This window comes from Nannobrachium achirus, assembly GCF_963921795.1.
Source record: "Nannobrachium achirus genome assembly, chromosome: 4".
NCBI classification, from domain to species: Eukaryota; Metazoa; Chordata; class Actinopteri; order Myctophiformes; family Myctophidae; genus Nannobrachium; species Nannobrachium achirus.
In genome coordinates, this window is record NC_137813.1 from 46,710,437 (window position 1) to 46,736,364 (window position 25,928).

Genomic DNA, 25,928 nt, shown 5'->3' on the forward strand with positions numbered 1-25,928 from the left:
ATTCCAGTTGGCTATGCACAGCAGCCATTCAGGTCAAACAGAGAAAGGGATCCGATATTGTGCATGTTGGCCCACTGCTAACACTCTGCTGCATCAGTGGGTGCGTGTTGTTGTTCCGACACGCATTACTTCAACGTTGCGTTTGTCTGACTCTCCCCATTACTCTGACAGAGTAATGAGACGTCGGACTGACGTGTGCCCCCCACCCCACACACCAGTGGGGCTTCATGTGTGGTCTATGTTCCCTCATGGTTCCTTGAGGGGGTTCCAAATTGCCCCTTACGGGTGTATAACACAGAGAATGTGCAAATGGAACCAAATGGACCCGTAATGGTCCATTTGGTTCCATTGGACACTTTAGAGTTATGTCGGTCTTTGTAATTAAATGTTTGAAAACCACTGTGCTGCACTAAACGGAACAGAGCCTGCATTAGTACAATTAGAAAGTGAAGGGAAGTAATATGGCTGCTGTGCATAGTAAACATGCCAACAAATGAAGATTATTCTGCAGTGCGAGGGCAGCCTTTTACTGTAGTGACAGGTGTAGGCGGTTTCAGTTGAACTCTCGGTCAGGCAGGACGAGGCAGGACGAGAGGAGCCACCAGGGTCTTCAGGTAGAACGCCAGACCCCACCAGCTGGATTGGATCTTCAAATACACCACCGACCAGCTAGTCTCCAGGTAGTCAGTCTCTGGCCTGGAGCGAGGACAGGTAGTGTTAGCAGGGATAAAAGCAACAAAAAAAGATCTGTGATTTGTGAGACAGAGTGAAAGGAGCCCCCTACAATAGAGAGCATGCACGTCACATCATCATCATACCCGGAAGTTATGCAGGAAAATAAAAATAAATATATAACTATATAAATAAATAAATAAAAACAGGGTAGAATTTTCATTTTATAGCATTTTCAACAAGTTAGCGATTAGACCCGTCTTGTGTAAAAAAAGAAATCAAACCTCGGTTCGAAGTGAAGCGGTGAATTTGAGCAGTTCCAGATCTGTTTTTTTTATTCTATGTGTTCTAGATCTATGCATGTATGAGAATATGTAGGAGCATAATAACTAGACCAGGTCAACCTGGTTGTGCCAGACCCCCTGTCTGTCATCATCATTTATGACATCATGCCTTTTGTAGGCATGTCATCATCATGTCATCATCATATATACCCTTTATATAGAAAACCCGGACAGACATTTGCTTATGTAGGCCTACCCATTTCATGGGTCTGGCAATAATATAAGGAGCAGCCAAGCAGCAAATGTAGTTGCCAATTTATTGTCTGGAGAGCCAAATTGTCATGTGAAGCTTGACCAATCCTCAATTCTTCATTCTGGACTGGACAGGCACTGGAGAGGCACGGGACAGACAAACCCAAGCCTTGAAAGCGGCTTTCACCGCTTCAAAAAAGTGGATTTTCAAAGCTGACAAGGAACCAGAGATTGACGTCATCATTAAAGGGCCAGCCCGTCCACTCACTGTTTAACTTCTCTGAAGTGAAGCCACTTACTGGTACCAGTGGGTGAGCGTCATCATGATGTAGAGCGACGCCAGGCAGAGGATTAAGTGGAAGAAGGAGTAGCTGTAGGTGACGCCATCCTCCTCGTTGTCCACAGCACGCCGGACCCCGTCGCCGTCCGCGGGGGCCTCGATGTTGGCCGCCAGGCCCTGGCCCTCCTCTGTGTGCATCAGCCTGTTCACCTGGGAGTTGTTGGAAGAGCGGATGCTGCCGAGTAGAGATGGGACGATAATAAGTTATTATCGTTTAACGTGAATGAAAACACTCACAATAATCGGATCATGGATGTTTGAATTCATCCTGAAATTATCCTCCGTCATGCACTGGGATCAATTCAGCTTTTATTTGCCGAGCTGCATATCCGGTACCACTTAAACCCTCTATTATAAACAGACCTGGAAATAATGTATGTGAAAAAGGAATGAGCTGGCGACGATATGCTATTTTGTTATTTTGTCAAATCTGCCCTGTGTTCTGTTTACAAAGCCTAAAAGCCAAACAGAAATGTAATATTGTAGTATCTATTCCAGTGTTCAATGCCCAACTCTAACCCAAAATGTCATTATTGTGACAACCCTGATTGCGATGTCACGATGAATGACGATCATATTGTTACCTCCACTAGTTCCTAGAGATCCCGGCGTTTGGCATAGAGCGTACAGAAGAAGTGTTTGATCCTATACCTGGCATAGAGCGTACAGAAGAAGAGGATGACCAATCCCACGATGCCTTGCGCGTCCCACCACTGGACGTCTCCGGGGGCAGTGGTCGGAGCTGGAGTGGCACTGGTATTGACCAGACTGAGCAGGCTGGGGTTACACTGACGATCTGGACACATACGCATGTTCATGATATCATTATTGGGATATAAATGAGGTATATTCAAATACAAATAACAGATGACCTTACACATGGACAATTAACCAGAAATACAATCTCATGTCTGAACCATTTTGTTAGGCCAAATCCCAGACAGTCAGTGATCTCACATCTAAAGGTGGAAAATCTTGAAAAACCTTTATAAAAGTCTTTAAAAGTATGTTTTAAATCTTATGGGGTTCTCCTCATTTCGTAGTCAGATGAGAACTTTTGCCCCCCAAAAAAGCAAATCTTTTTACTATTGTTTGCGACCGTAGGTCGCATTTACTACCAAAACCTCCACCGCCTGTCTGTCTGTCCGTCCGTCCGTCCGTCACACGTCACACACGTCACACTTTTTCCCTGCTCATATCTCCGCAACCGTTGACCCGATCCATGCCAGATTTTGCACACACACTCCTTGACTGCCAAACTACAACCTCCAAGGACCCCCGGAGCCCCAGGGACCCCCTGGTCCCTGGGGGACCCCCAGATGTAAAAAATGACCAAATGTGCTCACACGTCACACGTCACACTTTTTCCCTGCTCATATCTCCGCAACCGTTGACCCGATCCATGCCAGATTTTACACACACACTCCTTGCCTGCCTGGAGTCCCAGGTCCCTGGGGGACCCCCAGATGTAAAAAATGACCAAATGTGCAAAAATGACCAAATGACCACCCCAACGGGGCTGCTCACGGGGAATTCCCGGGGACCACCGACTCCTGGTGCTCCAGAACGGATGCAAAAGTGGTGGCGCCCCCAGTGGAGGACCCCCTGCCACTGCAGCGCACATAAAATGCCATAACTCGGGCTAGGAGCGTCCGGGAGAGCCGGGGCCGGTACCTATTCGTCCGCCAAGGCAACGCGGAGACCCCACCCCTCATTTCTCACATGGCCCTATTCTAGCGCCACCTTCAGGCCGATTTTTAAAACACATTTTTGGACACTGCTCCTACAGTTTTTGCCCTAAAATCACGAATATCACTACACAGCATGTCTACACTCATGTCATCAACATGGATCAGGAAGATTTTGGAAAAACAAATTTTTGCCCTATTTGTGGAGATAAGCCACCTACGGTCGCTTATCTCCCGATTAGGGAGTCTTACTGGTACTATTTACTAATTTTTTTTCTCTTTGTTGTTGAAAGGAAAGTGGTAGAATTATACTTTAGTCATTATTTTTGTCTCGGATCTGTTGAAATAGCGAGGGACAGATATTGACAATGAATCTGCTTGGAGGTCTGACTACAAAATGATGTCACGGCTTAAAAGCCCCATAGTGTAAGAGGGTAGTCTTTTAAAATGATTTCCAAAGTCTTGTAGTGTATGGGAGGCTTAAGAAGCCTGACAAAGCCGCTGCTGCACCACGATGGATTGGCAGGGACTTTACCACAGTGCCTTTAATCCATGCATTACACGAGCGCCATGTGACTCACTGGGGTTGTTGGACATGGCCGACCAGGTGATATACATGGTGTAGGCCGAGATGAGGGACGCCGGGAGCAGACCAGAACTGGGCTGAGCTTCCTGTGTGCAGAGAGAATAAACCATTCATCACATATCATCAAATAATAGAACCGGATGCAATTCATTTTAGTCATGTATCGTGCAAACAGTTCTAAAGTGAAATATCTATTAGACACATCACTTACAATAATTATGTGAACGCCAATTTCTATTCTGCCAATCATATATTTTTACCGTTGGTGGTAGTAGCAGTAGTAAATAATTATACACACAATTCATATAGCGCTTTTCTGAGTACTAAGGTGCTTTACAAAACAGCAATAAAATAAAAACTAGTTACAAGATTAAAAGCTACAGAAGTAAAGGTAAAAAAGGGGGGATTAATAAAAAAGGTAGGGAATGATAGTCTGGAAAGGTGGGTTTTGAGTGGTGTTAAACGTGTAGTTAGTAGTAGTAGTGTTATTATAATAAAAATCTATTATTGAGAAAAGTAATCGGTAAGAAGATACTGGACAGTGGCAGCACTGATAGAGGTGTTATGACGATGGTGTGTGTGTGTATGACCTGGACTTTGAGCTCTAATAGAGGGGTTATGACGATGGTGTGTGTGTATGACCTGGACTTTGAGCTCTAATAGAGGGGTTATGACGATGGTGTGTGTGTATGACCTGGACTTTGAGCTCTAATAGAGGGGTTATGACGATGGTGTGTGTGTATGACCTGGACTTTGAGCTCTAATAGAGGGGTTATGACGATGGTGTGTGTGTATGACCTGGACTTTGAGCTCTAATAGAGGGGTTATGACGATGGTGTGTGTGTATGACCTGGACTTTGAGCTCTAATAGAGGGGGTTATGACGATGGTGTGTGTGTATGACCTGGACTTTGAGCTCTAATAGAGGGGTTATGACGATGGTGTGTGTGTATGACCTGGACTTTGAGCTCTAATAGAGGGGTTATGACGATGGTGTGTGTGTATGACCTGGACTTTGAGCTCTAATAGAGGGGGTTATGACGATGGTGTGTGTGTATGACCTGGACTTTGAGCTCTAATAGAGGGGGTTATGACGATGGTGTGTGTGTATGACCTGGACTTTGAGCTCTAATAGAGGGGTTATGACGATGGTGTGTGTGTATGACCTGGACTTTGAGCTCTAATAGAGGGGTTATGACGATGGTGTGTGTGTATGACCTGGACTTTGAGCTCTAATAGAGGGGTTATGACGATGGTGTGTGTGTATGACCTGGACTTTGAGCTCTAATAGAGGGGTTATGACGATGGTGTGTGTGTATGACCTGGACTTTGAGCTCTAATAGAGGGGTTATGACGATGGTGTGTGTGTATGACCTGGACTTTGGGCAGGATGGAGACCATGGAGACGACGATGCAGAAGATGACGTTGAGGCTGATGTAGACCTTGTGCTCCGTGCATCCCTCTGGCTGGGTGTAGAACACGTAGAAGAGGACCATGGCACTGAAGGCCGCCGCGTAGAAGAGGAAGGTGGATGTCAGCAGAGCTGAAAAGAACCAACAAGAAGATTTCTTTGTTTTTTTGTACTTAAATTTTTTATCCCACGATTTTTGTAACCCATTTTTTCACCCGGTGCCAATTGCCTAAGCTGTAATCCTGGGCTCTGCTCTCCCTCTGCCAACCTGGGGAGGGCCCCGAACTGAGCTCATGCTTCCTTCAGTGCATGAGGAGTGAGCAGGCCGCTTCTTATCACCTGACAGGGGGAGCTTCCCTGGTTGGACGTAGCGCGTGGAAGGAACACGTTATTCCAACCAGTTCCAGTCCCCTCCATCAGGCGCCCCGGCTGGCCAGGGGGAGGCATTATAGAGACCAGGATTACTGCATGTTTTTGTGAGGGTATCAACCCTAGGAGACACGGGGAGAACATGCAAACTCCACACAGAAAGGCCCTTTTGCCAACCCCACCTAGGGTATGGGCACTGATGACGCGGAGGAGGGAACACGCCCCCAGCACCCACAACGTCCCCCGGTGGGAATCGAACCCAGGACCTTCTAGCTGTGAGGCGACAGCACTACTGACTGCGCCACCGTGCCCCTCGAAGAAGATTCGAGAAGATTTCTTTGTTTAGTTTTTTGTTTTTAACACAAATATTCTATTCTGGGGCTTCCCTGGCACAAACTTCTGCATAATCAGATAAAACTCCAGTTGTGCATGTCAGTACCTCGGTCAAGGCCACAAGCAGGAGTATACCTAGCATGCATGTCTTTTGGTGCTATGATAATGCAGTGCGTTAGGTAGTCTGACAACAGCTACTGCAGATATGCAATCCAAACATGCTTCGCCATAGTCTATAAAAACAGCTGGATGAAGTTAACAGATATTTCATATTTCCATCTTTTTCTATGTCACCCATGTCACTGTCTACGTTCTTAACCACTTCAACCTAGTGTCAACAAGGCTAATGTGACAACAAACATAGTGTGTTTGTTGAGGGCCACACCATCCACACCATCCCTTGTGTGGACATGGCCACCATGTGGTCTACCTGCAAACCAGCACTTGGAGTTGCCTTCCTTGGCCTTCTCCAGCCAGGACTGGTTCCAGGAGTGAGCGAAGTCCACCAGCAGGATGAGCTGGATGATGATGAAGTAGAAGGAGCCCATGAAACCAAAGTACCACCACACTGTAGTGAAGGTTCCATCAGGGATGAAGAAGGCTACCACCATGATGCCCACCAGGATGAGAAACTTGAAGAACCAGAACCTGCGTGACAACACAGAGACAAATATGTTACTCCTCGTCTTAAAACAACCACCGTTTGGGGTGCCCGCTGGCCTACTGGTCCAGGCGCATACCACATTATGCTCTGATGCCTGACAGCATGTCGCCGGTTCGATTCCCGATCCGGACGACCTTTGCTGCATGTCACTCCCCATCTCCTGTCAGTCTACTGTCCTATGACTAAAGGCATTCAGTAAAAGCCCAAAAACATATTACACAAAAAAAAAAACTGTTTTACTGGCAGTGAGAAAAGAGGTTTTCAACTGGTGGTCCGTGGACCATTGTTAGTGCGTGAAAGCATTGCACATGGTCCCTGACCAACCATGTACTCACTAATGCAGGGGGTCCGTCATGTTTTACTTTTAGTCTAGTTTTAGTAATAATTTATAGGATTTGAATCAACTAAATCTATTTGATTTAGTCGACTAAACTTTACGTTGGTGGACCTTGATGGCGTTGTAATGCCCGATTTATACTTAAAGGGGAAAACCACCCATTTGAACCATGTCATTAATATTCCTTAGTTCTGTGGAAATTTAAAAAAAAGTTCCCCCCCTTCTATGTTGCCTAGAACTGGACGATTGATTTTGGGGTGTGTACCGGTATTGTAAATCACACTGATGTGATGTCATCTCGGTGTGATGAAAATCGGTGGTTTTCCCCTTTAATTCAGGCAATTAAAATAGCCAATCTACATTGCAGATAAAATTTTAGCCTAGTTTTTATTTGTTGATCAAATTGTCAGTATATTTAGTCATGGCTTTAGTCATCATTGATTTGTTTTTTATTTCGTTTTTGTCTATGAACATTTTTAGCCATGGTTTTAGTTGACAACATATAAAATGCCTAAGCCCAATATAAGTCAGGGTGGGGATCCCTGGTTCACAATCAGTTGGAAACCCCCCTGCATGAAAACAAACTGTGGAGGAGAACTGCTCTAGTATGACCAGAAGAGGGCAGCATTGTTTACTTAGAGCAGTGGTTCTCAAACATGTCTGGCTCAGGCCAGGCACCTCTCTGTAAACAACTGTTTCATCCATGGCATGCCTGAATTACATTTTCACTTTGTAGAATCTTACATTTATATCATGTCACGCTACTTAATATGTCAATATTTCCCCAATATGTAAAGCTTTCCCCCCACGAGGAAAACTTGAGAGAATATCTATTTCCATGAGGACAGATTGAAAATAAGTATATACATTTATTTTTTACCATTTGCCCAAAAATAGCCAATCTACAGGGCACGTTGTGAACCTTTAGATTTTGAGGGTTAGGGCTATTTTTGTCGAAGACATTTGGTGTAGAGTAGACTGAAGAAGAGCGCAACTCTGGTCCGATTTTACAAAGTCAAATAGTATTTTGAGGCACCCCTGGACTTGCGTCACGGCAGAAATTTTGAGAAACCCTGCCCTAGAGAGAGATGGTGTGTGTTCGTAGGCCTGTCACAATTATTACATAATTGTCTAATCCCAATTATTTGAGATAATCGCATAATCGTCATAATTGTTTCCATGTTGAAAAAATTTCAGACATTTTCAAATGTAAAAATATTAGAAATAGTTGATCTACAAGCTTGAAGTTGTCAACTTAAATTTGTAATCATGACAGCCCTGTGTGCGTCTGTACCCGTTCTGTATGGCGGCTCGGGGGTCCTTGCTGCTGCGGACGCAGATCATGATGATGGAGAACAGGAAGAAGAAGCAGGTCATGGCGAAGCAGACGCGGTACACAGACTTGTAGCCCACCACCACGTCACAGTTCACATGGTTCTCCGTGCCGGGGACCAGGTGGGTGCCCCCCACACAGAACCCTGGAATCTGGAGGGAAAGCGAACACAGACATTATAGGACCAGGTACGAGCACAAACATGCCTGGTACCAGGTGGGTGCAACCCACTAGGGATGAGACAATATGAAAATGTCATGTCACAATTATTGTGACCGAAGAAATGACGATTTACGATATTATCGCAATAATCAAAATATCCCCAACATCCATTATCCTGGTACGGAACATTTGCCAAAAAGATATCCGATCTACAGACACATAAGAGTGTGGAAAGAAAAAATACTGTGTCAAGTACATCATTTCCAGTTCCGTTTAACCAATTATAGAGGATTTACATTTTTAAATGGTACCAAGGTGAATTGATCCCAGTGAATGACGGAAGATAATTTCACAATACATTTTAATGTCCACAATACGATTATTGTGTTTTTTTACCTTCTTCAGCTGTGTCTCCATGCCCGGGACAGTACGGCAGGGTTCCCCAATAGAGGGCTGTTTTCACTAGTTTTGTGCAACAGTCTTGTATGATGAAGCAGGGCTTTGCTTTACCAAAAGACGTAGACATTTGAAACTTGGAGATACAAGGTTTCTGCCCGACAACGACAATATCTGAACTGTCGCTGGAGTAGCGGGAACGCCACCGTCGCCCCCGCAATGTTGTGGCCCTCAGCTTGGTATCCTAGACATAATTCGGACCTTGGGGAAAACTATTTGGGGAAGCCTGCAGTACAGACAGGACAGACAGACAGACAGACGTACCTTCTTCAGCTGTGTCTCCATGCCTGGGAGAATCATGATGACAGACAGGAAGGTGCCCAGCAGCAGCAGGAAGGAGAAGGCCAGGCGGGTGATGGTGGAGCTGAAGGACGCGGGGCAGCATGAGGACAGCAGACACTGTGCTGAGCCGCACAGACATGAGGCCTGCAGGACACACAGAGACAGACAGACAGCCCTGTCACAACTATTCAGTACATAATAGGGATGGGACGATATGAAGATTTCATATCATGATTATTGTGACAAAAGAAATCACGATTTACGATATTATCACGATCACCACTTGAACCCTGGTACCCCTATTCCACAGGGAACATCAGCCGAAAATATCAGATCTCTCCGCTATTTCCACTATTATAAATTTTCATTTTATTTTATTTTGTTGAACGTAAAACAATTATTAAATATGTCGGACTGTTCTTTATATGTTATTTGTCGAATGTGCGCTGTGTGGAACTTGGGTTTGCAAAGCCCAGAAGCCAAACAGACATGTAATTTTTATTCAATGGACAAAAAACACAATTCAATCCTTAAAGGAGTAGTTCACCCCCAAAATGTTTTTTTTTCCTATTGATTACTCATGCCATGGAGAGTAGAGTTCAATAATATATTTTGTTTTTTGTCACATTCCTAAGACAAAAATTGGATTCGAGTATATTCGATAGATTCGAGATTCCGGATGGGGACCCGTTTCGAAACGGGTCCCCATCCGGAACGAATGGGGGTAAATTTATTGTTATCACATTTTTGTCTTAGGAAAAAACTAAAAATATTATTGAACTCTTGTCTCCATGGCATGAGTTGTAATCAATAGAAAAAAAGTCATTTTGGGGTTGAACTACTCCTTTAAAAAGAGCACTTCACCCATGTTCAACCATATATTCATATAATTGGTCCTCACTAATGCTGATTATAAGATGACACCATTTCTGATTGTCAACTCACTGTGTGAACTGTGAACATGACGGTGCATAGTTCAGAAAACTGACTACCAGTGACTACACAACATAGGTCGGCAAGCAGTTCTTTCAAAGTTTCAAAACTCCAGATTTGTCATAATGTTAAGAACAATGGCTTCTATTTCATCATGCAAAGATTTCCAGGAAGATGCTATAGTTTCTATTCCTTTGGAATCCTCACTGATGATGTCACTGGTAGGCAGGTTTCTGAACTGTCCCCAGACCACCAATGAGACGCAGGGTGAGTAGACAGAAATAGTGACATCTTATAAGAAACATTAGTGAAGAAGACCAATTATACTGATTTATGAGGTTGAAATGGGTGAAGTGCTCCTTTAAGGTTTAGGGCAGCATTCATTTGGAAGGGAGATGGGGCATAAATGATGCCTGCACACCAGCGCACGCACGCACGCACGCACACACACACACACACACACACACACACACAGGTTTGAAATTAACATACTGTACTTGTGAGGACAACAACATGTTAGGACTGCGACAAAATGTATGTCATTTTCACAATTGTTTTAACCGTAATAGCAGATCTATAAGCTCACAGCTAGCAGCAGATCAGCTATTTCTCGGTCTACGACACCAGCTTGCAACTAAGTGTAAATCAGGCATAAACTCCATCTCTGATGTGATCTCTAAACCTAATGTATAAATATCTGATCCTAAACCTTACCTAGCCCCAAACCTGAACCTTTTTATGATTTTAAACAATTCTCTAAAAATATGTTTTCAACCATAAAAAACAACTATTTGTCTTGTGAGGAATGGACTCCTCACATCATCCATGTCTCACGCAGTATACTGTACATTTGGTCCACAGAAATATAGTAGGACTAACACACACACACACACACACACACACACACACACACACACACACACACACACACACACACACACACACACACACACACACACACACACACACACACACACACACACACACACACACACACACGCGCGCACAGAGGGCATTAAGATTTAGGAGGACAGCCCAGGACAGGACAGTGACTCACGCTGTTGTGCGCGCACGTGCGTGTAGCACTGACTGTGCATTCATGTTGTTGCTGTCAGGCAGAAGCTTTCCATCTGCATCAGTGTTCCATTTTGACAGCATATTTAGATGGAAGTTTTATTCTAAGTCGAATAGAATTCGATTTAGTTTTGTTTATTTTGACGAGTCGCGATGGCGTCCAATGCCCGATTTTATACTTAGACGTGTGCCGGAAAAATAATAGTCGATCCACAAGCGATGTGAGCCTGTAGATCGGCTAGATCGGAGTGTGACACTTGTGCGCAGACCGAGCATAAAGTGGGACTCGTCTTGCATAAAATGTGATCTCTTCTCCACTAGTCCCTCCCCTGATGAAATTGTCAATATATTTATTAATCATAGCTTAGTTTTTATTTAGTTTTCATCTGTGAAAAGCTTGTGAACACATTGGATCCATTGGAACACAGGCTCATTTTACCCATTTACCTGAAAAGCTACATTATCTTGGGTCATACGAGGTTTCCACCCGACAGCGAAGATATGCACAACGCAGCGTGTATACTGTTGTCATGACAACCTTGTCTCCTCTCCTCTCTGTATCCTTCTCCACAAACATCAACTATTGATGATGTACTGTACTTGTGTACTGACACATCAACCTTGAACTGATGCTGAGCTCATGGAACATCTCTCTCTCTCTCTCTCTCTCTCTCTCTCTCTCTCTCTCTCTCTCTCTCTCTCTCTCTCTCTCTCTCTCTCTCTCTCTCTCTCTCACTCTGTCTGACTCTCTCTCACCTTGTTGGGAATAGTCTCTCTCTCTCATCCTCTTAGGGATTGATTGATTGATTGATTGAAGACTTTATTAGAAGTTTGCATAGGAAAAGGTACAGTTTCATGACGGTACAGTTCACTGGTACAAGGTCTACTAAAAGGAGATCCATGAAAAGCCTAAGCTTATTTCCACTGGAAACCATTGAAGTATCTCATATAACATTGAATGACAGACAAATAGAACATAGAACATAGTCTCTCTCTCTCCCTCTCTCTCTCTTTCCTGTAAACAAGGCCTCTCTCGTCGCTCCTTCCCACTCTCTTTCTGTCAATCTGTGTTGGAAATAGTATATCTCTCTTCCTAGTATTGTAAACAGGGTCTATCTCTCTCTCTCTCTCACTCTTACCCTGTGTTATGAATGGTCTCTCTCTCCCTTTCTCTCTCTCTTTCCCTCTCATTGTATTGTGAATAGGATCTTAATAACACCGTCCACAGGGTAACTGCATGCATGGTTTGATTGATTGAAGACTTTATTAGAAGTTTGCATAGGAAAAGGTACAGTTTCATGACGGTACAGTTCACTGGTACAAGGTCTACTAAAAGGAGATCCATGAAAAGACTAAGCTTATTTCCACTGGAAACCATTGAAGTATCTCATATAACATTGAATGACAGACAAATAGAACACAGTACTATGCAGTAGATATGTAAAGAAAAACAAAAAAGAAAACAGTAAGTCTAAATAAACAGTATATACAAAGAAGGGGCAGGGGAGGGTAGGGTTGGGCTAGGTTAGTTTTTTACCAGTTGCGAATGGCTGCTGCCTGTAAGTGATTCTTCAGGGCAATTTTAAAGGATGCTAGTGATCCACACTCCTTTATGACCTTCGGTAAGGCTTTCCACATTTTGGTGGTATAGCAGAAAAAGGAGTTTGACCCTTTGTTGGTTTTGACTCTGGGTTGAAAGTGATCTGTGGCGCTGCCTCTGGTGTTGTAATTATGGACATCCTTAGTGTTTATAAAGTATTTTGACAGGTACTTGGGTATCATAGTGGTGTAGTGTATCTTGTACACCAGGCCCATTGCAAGTTGCTGTACTCTGTCATCTACTCTGAGCCACCCCACTCTTAACTGGTGAGTAGCGGTGAGGTGAGTCTGATAGGGAAGGTGAAGTAGGACCCTAATTAGTTTATTTTGGTAAACATGAACACAGGCAGGTGAATGTAGGTCATTTTACAATACTGTTCAATACTGCACCAAAGAATGTATATCGGGACATGGATTAATTAATTATTTGGGTGCACGTGCACCTGATTCCAATAGCTCTGTATTTATGTGATTACTATGGAGTGCATAGGATAGCCGTGTGTAGGTTTGACATGTAACACCACTGTCACAGTCACTATAATATTTAAATGACAAAGAGATAATATGAAAACATGGACAGTCTGACAGCAGAATTGAGGGGGTAGGCGAAATGGCTCAGACAGGTAGGTGAAAAGACTCTCCTCCACGGCAAAAGTGCCCCGCGAAATGACCTGGCGAAAATGTTATAGGCGATTATGCCTGACACCGTTTTGGTCTGACATTTGTATTTACTTATTTTGTGTTAAATGACTTAATAAAACTTGTACTCACACAGCTGACGAGTGAACACACCAATCCCATGGTGTTTGACTTCCTGCTTTTAGAAGAACCCTAACCCTGTGTTAATCCAAAACTCTTAACTTTTGTTGTGTGAAGAAATTAGGAACGCACTTTTGGAACCAATTTACTGCAGGGTGTGTGTTTGAAGATAGGAAACCGCTTCTGGTGTAACGTCATTACGTCATTGTTCTATACCTACACTGATTGGTTCCCAAACTTTAGGACCAGGCAGGCAGTGGTGTGGAAAAAAGTCAGCAGGCATCAAATGATTTACTTGAGTAAAGTTATCATTATTGCAGTGTATAAATACTCTTTTACAAGTAAAAGTCAGGAATTTACGTTTGTAAAAGTATTGGTATCAAAATGTAGTTAAAGTACCAAAAGTAAAAGTAGGGCACAGAATAGTCCCACTTAAAGGGATTACACTTTCAAAGTTATTTTATCGTCTAATCAGGCTTTTATGAACACCCTGAACAGTTTTTAATTTGCTTGATTCAATATTTAGATATTTGATGTAAATGTTACCAGGCCCAACACGCCCAGGCCCTCTCCACATACACACCCATTGTAACTTCAAACTCCATTTTAACCATGATTGATTCATTAAAAACACCCGTTGTTTTTTCTGTTGACTCATACTACCCTCCTAATACGTGAGCAGGCCGTGTTTTTTTGATAACTTTTTTCATTAATTTTTAATAATTATTTGGGAAAATGAAAAATATTTAATACAAAAATGAATTATTAAAAATAAATGAAAAAAGTTATCGAAAAAACACGGCCTGCTCACGTATTAGGAGGGTAGTTTGAGTCACCAGAAAAAATAATGGTTGTTTTTAATGAATTTATCACGGTTAAAATGGAGTTTGAAGTTACAATGGGTGTGTGTGGGGAGAGGCCCTGGGCCTGGAGGGCCTGATAACATTTACATCAAATATCTAAATATTGAATGAAGCAAATTAAAAACTGTTCAGGGTGTTCATAAAAGCCTGATTAGACGATAAAATGACTTTGAAAGTGTAATATCCCTTTAAGTCCCCCAATAGCCTACTATTCCAGAATTCAAAATTTACTTGAGCAAAAGTACAAAAGTATTGGTATCAAAATGTAGCTTCTTAATAAAGTACAAAAGTAGACTGTACCATTTCTATGAATAAAAATAATTTTAATATAGCAAAATTGTGGGATAAAAATGTAGGCAAAAAAAAGGTTTCAAAACATTCTACACTTTTTGGGGGGGGGAATCTACAAGCTCACAGTGTGTCTCGATGCGAGCTTGTGGATCAGCTATTTTCAAATTGCAGATGGTACAGTATATGGCTATTAAGTCATTTAGCTTTTATAGTCGGTGTGAACACACTGTCATCCACTTGACTTGATGATTCTTAAAACTATAGTTTCATAGCTATATAGCTATATATAGTGCTCACACTGCTCAGTGTGAATGGACCTTTAGCCTTTATTTTAGATGTTATTAGCCCAGGTTAATGTTTTCTTTGTTGTATTTCAAGTTCAACATAAACCTACCAGCTTATCTGATGAAATAACTTCAGCTTGTGAGCTTCCGTCTGGATGAAAGTCAGAATGAGTACTACTACTTTGATCTCTTGTCTAGTCCCTCCCTAACATTTCCAGCTTTTATTTGCTGACAAAATTGACAATATATTTAGTTATAGTTTCTGTTCAATGAATATTTTTCATCATAGTTTTAGTCAATCTGTATGTGCCTAGAATTAGTCATGAAGGTGCATGGTCCCAATTGTGAATTTTAAATAGATTAAATGGATGGGAATATATTTTCTTGTAGGATCTCATGCTTTTCTTTTTAAGTTGACGATAGTAGTACTATCTGCTTGAAGCAGATGACATGTCGTTTACGTATATTAAGAACAACAGTGGTCCTAGTATACTCCCTTGAGGTACTCCACAGTTTACTGGGAGGGGGGGGGGGACAGGGTTCCGTTGACTTCCACCATCTGTTCCCTCCCCACCAAGTAAGAGTGCATCCATCTCACTGCTGTGCTATCAAGACCAATAGCTTTGAGTTTTTCAATCAGAATAAAATGATCAACGGTGTCAAATGCCTTCTGGAGGTCCAGCATGACCATGCCGCAATATTTGCCATCGTGAATTTCACGTTTGATGTAATCATTCAAATAGATGGAGGCATGTATCTGTGGAATGGGACTCTCTGAAGCCAGACTAGAACTCGTAGATCAGTTTATTCTCTTCAAGATATTTAGCCACCTGTTCATAGACAATGGAACTAAGGATTGAGATTGGCCTGTAGTTGCCAGGGTCAAGTTTACTGCCTTTTTTGTGCAGGGGGGTTACCTTAGCTAATTTGAAGTCCTGGGGGACATAACCCTGCTTGATAGATAGATTAATAATATGGGTAATGATTGGGGCAATGGTGGCAGCTGAGTCTATGAGAAATTTGGGGGCGATTTTATCATGGCCAGCGGCCTTGAATTGAGGTAGGGTGCGCAGTTTTTTAAACACTTCATCAGTTGTCACCGTGGCAAGTTTAAAGTTGTCTTTAAGAAGCTCTGTACGATCTGTAAGAAGCTCTGTCATTAGCAGCTCATTGGAGCATGAACCAGCCGACTGGGGCTAATTGACAGACAGGTCGAGTCAACCATGAACAAGAACAAGAGGCGGTCCTGATTAGTCTGTTATATTGAATGGGCCCCCAGTTTAATCGACCAATGACAGAACTTCTCACAGATCAAAATAATAGTTTTGGAGGCAGATTGTAGCCCCAGGAACTGGAAGTGTCTCGCACAGTTTACAGTTTACAGTTTAGGCATTTAGCAGACGCTTTTAATCCAAAGCGACTTACAATAAGCAGATAAAAAAACATCACAATAATAAACAAGATAATATGTCAGTACATTAACAGCAATATAACAATGTAAATGGATATCTATCTAGATGTAACCATAGCAGATTTACAACATAGTAATAACCTCGACAACGCCACTTTGGGAATTTCGCCCAAAGAATAACGTGCTAATACAATCACATTGAATAGCAACACAGGTTCGTTTGTAAAGTAAAGGGAACAGAGACGTGCTTCTCAAGTATAAGAATATAGATTTATTCCAAGCTGTTATCCAAACAATAGTTTAAAGTTAGATCAATCAAATGCAGAAGTAACAATAAAATGTCAGCTTTATTTATCACAAGTCAGATGGTTAAAAGTTACTAGTTGCTAATTAGAGTTAAGACTAGGGAGGAGTAGAGAGAAATAGAGAGGATTAGTACGGTGAGGGTTCAAACTATTTCACTACAAATACACACTGTAAAACACACTTACACACTGGGTGGGTTAGGTGCACACTAAACACACAGCAAAAGCATGCAGTGGACAGAAGGGTGGGCAACGAGCCCTCCGCACAGTTCTCCCCCCACACAGCCCACAGTCACCTCCAACTCAATCTGAGTAAATAAGGAAACAACAATTAATATAGGCTATAGCAGTTGGGTTATCAATGAAAGTAAAATACAATGCAAAAGAAAACAACTATATGGAAAAGGGGCAAATGCAGCATAAGCGGAGCTTATTCCTATAGGATAAAACAAAACTACAATTAGCTTCCACGTATTATAATTATATACATTAAACACATCAATATACAAACTCCTATTTTACCTCAGCATTCAAGGTCATGTGTACACAGGTATAGGGGACGTCTGACTCATGGCAGTTCACAGTATACTGTCTGGGACACAGTGGGATGGGAACACCAAGGGCACACTGGCTGAAGCCTACAAATATAAAATAGTGTTAAAACCAGTAGGGCAGCATATACAGTATATCAAGCCATGCACATTATTCCACATACCTCTGGTTATACCAGCTTTGGCCCTATAAACACCTGGACACCTTAATACTGTAACAGAGGTGGAATTTCATCCTCAGTGGGACATGGAAGGCAAGGGCCCTGAGAAACAGGACCATTAAAGGTGAGTACACTCATTTACACATTTACACAGTTAAGGCCAAAACGCCACCATTGCCTACCTGTCTCAGACAAGCCAACCGCCTCTACAGAGAGCCAAGAAGGAATGAGTGCCTGAGCACCAGGCTTTATAGGGGAGGGGTAAACGAGTGACTACCTACACCTGTGCGATTTGGGCGTGGACAGACACAGAGCCCTGACTAGAGGCAGGTCTCCCTGTTACAACCTACCCCACCACTTTGTATCGTCGCCCCGACGATAAAAAATAAAATAACAGAAACTACTATGGCCTGTAACTGGCAGCCATCATGTTGCTTGTCCCAGGAATCCGAGAGGTTGCAGCCCCATCTCCTCTATCCCAGTGGGAGGTGGTGGATGTTGGTGTGCCTCCCGGCTGTCTCGCGAACTGACCTCTCCTGGGGGCTGGCATCTGTATTACTGGTTGGTGCAATGGGAGCTTCCTCTCTGGGTGGTGAAGCCGGTCCGGGTTCTCCTGGGACTGACGACATGGGAACAAGGGATGGGCCATGGGTGGATGTGCTACTTCACCTGTGGGCTGAGGCTGAGTCGTGGTCCACCATTCTCCACCAGCATCTTCCTCTGCACTACTGTCCATCGGAGCAGCGGGTCTGGTCGGACTCACCCTAAGTGGGACACAGGAGGTTACAGGTACTGGTTTAAGCTGTGTACGGTTGACATGCTTGGTCGGACCTGGGGCGGCGCAGGGGGTGATGGAATACACCGAACCACCCTCTGGAGGTGCCTTTATAATTCTGTAGACAGTGGGACCCCACAGATCTTGAATCTTCGTTCTACCTCGAACGCTGTTGTCCCGAAGGTAAACCAGTTCGCCTTCCGACAGAGCATTAGGTCCCACACGTTCATCATGTCGCTCCTTTCTGCGATGGGCTGCTGCCTGTAGCCGGTCTTTGGCCCCATCAAAAGCAGTCTGGAGGCGGCGTTGGTGTTCTCTCAGCCAATCCCCAATGGATCCTTCAGTTGGAGTGGTAATCCTATCAAGAAGGAAATCCACAGGCAGTTGAGGTTCCTGACCAAACATCAAGAGGTACGGTGTCTCACCTGTGGATTGATGAGGGGTCGTATTATATGAAAAGACAACCTGGGGTAAGTACTGTGGCCAGTCCCGTTTCTTGGCCGGTGGGAGGACTTGCAGGAGACCGTGTAGAGTGCGATTAAAGCGCTCACACTGGCCATTACCTTGAGGCCGATATGGAGTGGTACGCGTCTTTTGGATGCCATAGAGATTGCAAAGCTGTTGTATCAACAAGCTCTCAAAGTTTCTTCCCTGGTCAGAGTGGAGACGAGCCGGTATCCCAAACCTATAAAACCACTCTTGTACCAGGACATTTCCTACTGTCGAAGCTCGCTGGTCCTGGGTCGGGACAGCCTGGGTGAACTTTGAAAAGACATCTGTCATTATCAAAACATGCTCCCTCCCATCTTGGGAGCGCTCTAAAAGAGTGAAATCAATGGCAAGGATTTGGTTTGGCCTACCTGCCAGTAGATGACCCATAGATGTCTTAATAGGGGGCAGGGTGGGTTTGGACAAGGCACAACGCTCACAGTTCTGACACCACTTCTTGACATCTTCGTACATCCCTGGCCAGTAGCACCTTTCCCTCACGAGCTCTGTCGTCCTCTCAACACCTTGATGGCCATGGCCCTGATGCAGTTGGTGCAAGATGTCGTTTCTCAAGGACTCAATTGATTCACTCCTTCCTCTCCATCAGGCCGGTGAATGCGACGGTACAAGAGCCCACCCACTTCGGTCATTCGGTCCCACTGGCGCAGGAGCTCCAACACTGGTTTTGACAGTACTTGCCGCTCTGCACGATCAGGGCCTCGCTTGCGTCGCCAATACTGATGGAAGATGGCAATCGATGGATCTTCTCTCTGCAGCTTAAGCAAGTGGTCGATGGAATAGGAAGGGAAAGCAGAGATGCTCCTTTGGGCTACTTGCAATGGCCGCTCTGCTGCCTTCTGCCTCAGGAATTCAGGGATGGACGTTCCCGGTAGGACTGCTTCCAAAGCAGGAGAGCCGCTGGAGGGGCGATACTGCCTGGAGAGAGAGTCAGCATTGACATTAGTGCGACCAGAGCGATACTTTATAGTAAAATCAAAAGCTGACAACTCGGCAGCCCATCGTTGCTCGACAGCCCCCAATTTGGCACTATTGAGGTGGCTGAGGGGATTGTTGTCAGTCCACACTATGCATTTGTATCCCAGCAGGTATTCTCTAAACTTTTCCGTCATTGCCCATTTCAGTGTCAAGAATTCAAGTTTCATAGAGCTATAATTAGACATATTCCGCTCTGAATGGTTCAATGCTCTGCTAGTGTGATGGGGATGGAAGGAAGGTGTGTTATTTTTCATTTTTTGTATTATTTCTTTAACTACAATGTTGATTTCTTTTTGTTTCTTTTATTTAAACACATTGTATTTTCGTTATGGTATTATGTTGAAAAAACTTCCTTTTCCCTTAACCCTATTCTCCTCTTTATGAATGAACAGTGGGACTTTAAGTGACTGAATAAGTGGGCGTCGCGGCTGGCCAATGGTGTGGCAGCTGGGCGGAGCATAGCACTATGAAAGAGTGGCTGACTCTCATTCAGGTTGAGCAGGGGAAGAGCACAGGTGTGCTGTGAGCTGTGAGAGAGCCAGGAGACTCGTGGGACTAAGTGCAGTAGCTAAGCTACGTTAAGCGAGAGACATTGTGTGAACTTTATAAGTTACAGCGTACGGAGAGACTTGCTGCCTGTGAGAGAGGCTGCTTGGCCCGCTGTGAGGAAGAGACGAGTACCTGAAACCGCCGGTGAGAGAGACGAAGAAGGACGGAGGAGACGATTACCTGGTCCCCTGAGAGAGGCAGACGGAGTGAGGGCCTGAGTGTGTCGCACGTCCATAACACTCAGAGGGAAGCGACCGCTTCCCGTGTGACTAAGTACCGTTCCATCGCGACACATTGAAATTAAGCACCGCACTCTGAGGACCACCAAATATTATATCTATGAACAGATGAGCTGGCGGCCTCCTATTGTGTGTTTCAGGAGCTGTTGTAGAAGTGAGACGTAGGACGTATACTGTGGAATCCTATCCCTGCTGAGCTGTGTGGCTACTGTGGTTCCCTGGTGCTCACCCCCTGGCTATCATTTGTCGAACAGACGATTACTAGTAGAGTGCTCACGATCTGCACCTTGCACTTTACTAGTGGATCCAAGATGACCTTTTAATAACATTTTAACCATTAATAAATGATTTGAATTATGTTTTAGTGTAGCGGCGCCGTTTAGATATTCAGGTTTTCTTTTTGTATTTGTCCAAAGGGCATTTTAGAGATCCCGTTTTGTATAGGCCAAATAAACATTTTGTACCTTTGTACCCCCCTGAACAACGTTTGGTGTCAGTCTCTCTGGGTGTTCGAGCCCACTTATTGCTCTCCTACCTGGTATTAATTACGAACCTGTGTCTAGCCTAAGTGGTGTTAAACCTTTAATGGTTTGTTGGTTAGAATCCAACTGGCGTTGTCCGGCAACAAAGATTTCCTTTTTCCATTTGGGTTTATATAAAACTAATGATACAACAGTAATATATATATATTCCTTCCTCTGTGATGTCAGTGTGATGTCAGCGAGTTGTGACATCACTTCCTGTACAGGGCGGCTACACGAAATGTGGATAACACTATATATGGAGATAGTCCAGTCCATCATGTCATATGGGACTACCGTCATAGAAAGTAGCCATTGTTAGGCCGGAGTCATTGGCTGTCTAAACATGGAGATGTGGATAACACTATATATGGAGATAGTCTTGTCCAATATGTCATATGGGACTACCGTCATAGACAGTAGCCATTGTTAATCCGGAGTCAATGGCTGACTGTCTGTACAGGAAGTGATGTCACATGACATACTTTTTATGCCCATATATGAGTCCTAACATGGAGATGTGGATAACACTATATATGGAGATAGTCTAGTCCAATATGTCATATGGAACTACCGTCATAGACAGTAGCTATTGTTAGGTCGGAGTCAATGGCTGTCTGTCTGACTGTCTGTACAGGAAGTGATGTCACATGACATACTTTTTATGCACATATATGAGTCCTTCTGTACCACATCTCCATGTTTAGGCAAACTCCACACAGAAAGGCCCTATCGCCAACCCAACCTAGGGTGTGAGCGATAGGGCCTTTCTGTGTGGAGTTTGCATGTTCTCCCCGTGTCTCCTAGGGTTGATATCCTCACAAAAACATGAACTATATATGGAGATAGTCCAGTCCATTATGTCATATGGGACTACCGTCATAGAAAGTAGCCATTGTTAGGCCGGAGTCAATGGCTGTCTGTCTGACTGTCTGTACAGGAAGTGATGTCACATGACATACTTTTTATATATATATATATGTAAATATGGGGGCGTCTGTTAAAAACGTTTCGTTGTCAAGCTCAACGTTGGGCATTTGGACCTATACATGGAGAAATGGATCTGACAATTCTAGTTGTTGTCATTCTGGGGGGAGTTTGTTCATGTTTTTGTGAGGGTATCAACCCTAGGAAACACGGGGAGAACACGCAAACTCCACACAGAAAGGCCCTATCGCCAACCGAACCTAGGGTGTGAGCGATAGGGCCTTTCTGTGTGGAGTTTGCATGTTCTCCCCGTGTCTCCTAGGGTTGATACCCTCACAAAAACATGAACAAACTCCCCCCAGAATGATAACAACTAGAATCGTCAGAGAAACGCTGTGGTTGGCCAGATTGTCAAGAATTGGTGCGACCTCGCCCTTTAGGGCGAGGTTGCATGTCACCCTGAGGTCGCATTCCACCCTTGGGTGTCTTACTAGTGGTAAATGGTTAATAGTATTGAATTATTGTAATACAGCTGGTTTGAGCGTAACAGTAAGACTGGGCCTATCTTACATAATTGACGTTGTGATCGGCAGGATCAGGAGAGAGCAATAAGGAGAGACTGAACGGTTATATTTTGTGTTAAGATTTGGGATGATGATGATGCCGGTATACCCGGGGCCCCCATGGTTGCCTAAGTTTGGAGGAACAGAAGGTGAGGAAAAGTATAAGGAGTGGAGGGAGCAGATAAAGGGATTATTAGGTACACAGGAAATTACAGAGGCAAGAAAAGTTAATATTTTGTTTAAGACGCTAACAGACGAAGCTAAACGACAAATTGTTGTGTTAGAAGAAGGGGAGCGAGACACGGTAACGAAAATTCTGAGCTACCTTGATGGTCTGTACAGAGAAACAGTGCCGGTATCTCAGGTGCGTGCTCGATTCTATAACTGTACACAGCGCCCAGACGAGAGTATTGGTTCATATATTCTGAGACTGAGGGAGCTGTTCTGTAGGCTGCGGCAGCACGACCCAGACACGGCCCCTTCTGATTCCGTTCTACGAGACAAACTGCTAATGGGGTTGTCCAAAGGTCCTCTGAGCCAGGCCTTAAGAATATATGCCCGAAGAAATCCGGATAATGACTTTGCTGCGCTGCGAGAAGAAGCTGTACTTTTAGATAGCAAACACGGAAGTGAGAGAGCACCTGAAGTTACATGCCATGCTGTTAATCCTGTGCCTATTCCTAACCCTTTACAGGTCGCTGCTGTTCCTACACCGCCTCCGCCTCATCAACAGTATGAGCCTGTCCAGGCTGGCCGTGCGCCACCACCGCGTCACGCACCTCCTAGCCAGCGGTATGTGCCTACACAGGGGAATGAATGGGATGAGACGGGCCGACCCATCTGTCGCCAATGCAAACGGGCAGGGCATATTGCTAGGTTTTGCAGAGCCGGCCAGCCGCCGTTAAACTAAATAGGCCTGTTGCTGAGGTCCGAGCAGCGGGAGTTAAACCCCTATTGGGAGAAACTAAGGACCATGAAATGTTCATTGGCGAATGTCCTACGATTGGCCTTACTATGGGGGGGATTTATTTACTGGGTTTATTAGATACGGGATCACAGGTTACACTAATGCAACAGAGTTTGTTTAATAAATATTTTTCTCCGGCTAAATTGGGCAAAAAGACCCTCGTCTTTAAACTAAAAGCGGCCAATGGCCTAGCGATTCCCTATACTAGCTATGCAGTGCTAGATATGGAATTGGAGGGAGTCACTGTGCCTGGGAGGGGTGTCGTGATCATAAAAGACGAGCATTGCACACAACCTTTAATTATCGGTATGAATGTCGTAAGTGCATGCTGGAATACTTTGTTCAAAGGGCCGGGGAAGGCTGCCTTCTCCCTGCGACAGGGGACGGCTGCCTGGAAAAATGCGTTTGCAGTGTGTCAACAGGTGGAGGCGGTGACGAAGACAGACGGTTCGCTGGGGTACGTGTGGCCTGCTCACCGACAGAAGATCCGGGTTCCTGCCCAAAGTGAAATCCTGGTGTGGAGTCGTACACGCCGAGGTCCAGAGGGTGGGGATTTCGAGGCTCTGTTGGAGACGCTACCCGACAGCCATAAATTGGGGGTGGCGCGTGCTCTAGTGACCATACGGGGAGGTCGAGTTCCCGTGCGGCTGTGTAATCCACATCCATATCCAATCTGGGTGGGCCGGTACGAACGACTGGGGCAACTGTATCCGGTAGATGCCACTGAGGTCCGGGGGCGCAGGGACCTGAGCCTGTCACTGGGCGAAGACGGAACGGTGGACGTCGCCTTAATCACCACTGAAGCGGCTGAGCTGGAGCGGCCGCTACCGCAAGAGATGTGGACACTGATGGAGCGCACTGATCTACGAGATGAGGAGAGAGACGAGCTGCGGGCCATGCTGTCCACCTGGGAGAGGGTGTTCGCTGCCCATGATGAGGACTTCGGCCGGACGGACGTCGTGCAGCACCAGATCCACACCGGAGATGCCCCCCCCATACGTGAGTGACATCGACCTCTGCCACCCGCAATGTATAAGGAGATGAAGACGCTGCTGAGTGATATGCTGGAGAAGGGAGTTATTACAGAGAGCTGTAGCCCATGGGCCTCACCGATCGTGTTGGTGAAGAAAAAAGATGGTAACTGGCGTTTCTGCGACTACCGCAAGCTGAATGCGATCACTCATAAAGACGCTTTCCCCTTGCCACGTATCGAAGAGACACTGACCAGCCTGACACAGGCGAAGTGGTTCTCCACGCTCGACTTGGCCAGCGGATACTGGCAGGTAGGAATGGATCCTCGGGACCAAGAAAAGACTGCGTTTACAACCCCTTTGGGGCTGTTTGAATTTAAAAGAATGCCGTTTGGGTTATGTAATGCCCCTGCCACTTTTCAGAGATTGATGCAACAGTGTTTGAGCGGCCAGCTGGCTGAGTCTTTATTAGTATATTTAGATGATATTATTATATACTCACCTGACTTTTCCTCTTCACCTACAGCACCTGGATAGAGTGTTCCAGCGCCTGGAGAAACATGGATTAAAACTGCGCCTCGATAAATGTACGCTTCTCCAACGTGAAGTGAAATTCCTGGGGCATGTCGTGGATCAGGAGGGCGTGCGCCCAGACCCCGACAAGCTGGTGGCAGTGCGAGAGTGGGTCCCACTCTCGCACTCTATATATTATATATATATCAGAGATTGCAGGTGCAAAAACATAGCCAAAAACAACAGTTTAAATCCTGTTTTTTTTTCTGATATATATATATATATTATAGCTATTACTATTTTAACCTTATTTTAGTTGTTTAGTTTTTTTTTAAACCACGCATAAATCAAATAGATGCATCACCGGAATAAATTGAGCCCTGGCCCTAAATATGCGTTATAACCCAATTCAGTGCATAGTGTCATTCAGCTATTCCAGAAATATAGGCCTATGCATATCAAAAGCAGATTGCATAGTAATAAGCCATGAAACAATTCAGGTGTCATGGAGTTTTGGAAATCTCGTTCCCCCTCACGCTAGATGTTATTTCCACGTAAAAAATGTATACATTATCGTTTGTTTGATTGATTGAAGACTTTATTAGAAGTTTGCTTAGAAAAATCTATAGAGTTAAAATATCAAAGCATTTTATTTTATTTATTTATAGGCCTATATATTTTTTAACAGACCAACTCCTCAAGAACTACACGGCCGAGATCCACATCCGGTGTGGGAAATGGATTCTTATTTTGATCCAATATTTTGATTGTGATGCGTGCGTGAAAAGATGTTTCACGCAACTGTGTGAGTCCGGCCTTAGGTGCTCAATACGTTTTCAATAAACATTGAACCAGTCCAGCCATTGACCAATTTTTTGATTGTGGCCCACTGTGTATTTGAGTTTGACAACCCTGCACTAGAGGGCCCTATTGCATTAGTTTTAGGCCTACTTGCCAGATTTACTGTAAAATGAAACTGGAGTGAATGAGGAATGTCTCAAAAACGTTTTGTTTTTCT

At 44.3% G+C, this 25,928-nt stretch overlaps 1 protein-coding gene across 1 annotated transcript; it reads right to left on the minus strand.

Annotated features, from left to right (window-relative positions):
• Positions 1 to 569: 569 nt before the first annotated feature.
• LOC308284112 (serine incorporator 1-like) lies at positions 570 to 13,679 on the minus strand (the record flags this gene model as incomplete). Its single annotated transcript, XM_080724649.1, has 9 exons — positions 13,547 to 13,679; positions 9,152 to 9,313; positions 8,231 to 8,421; positions 6,366 to 6,583; positions 5,196 to 5,365; positions 3,818 to 3,908; positions 2,200 to 2,344; positions 1,508 to 1,723; positions 570 to 696 (listed from the first exon to the last, which is right to left on the minus strand). The coding sequence occupies exons 1-9, from the start codon at positions 13,574 to 13,576 to the stop codon at positions 570 to 572; spliced, it is 1,350 nt and encodes a 449-aa protein (XP_080580775.1). The 5' UTR covers positions 13,577 to 13,679.
• Between the last annotated feature and the right edge of the window lie 12,249 nt (positions 13,680 to 25,928).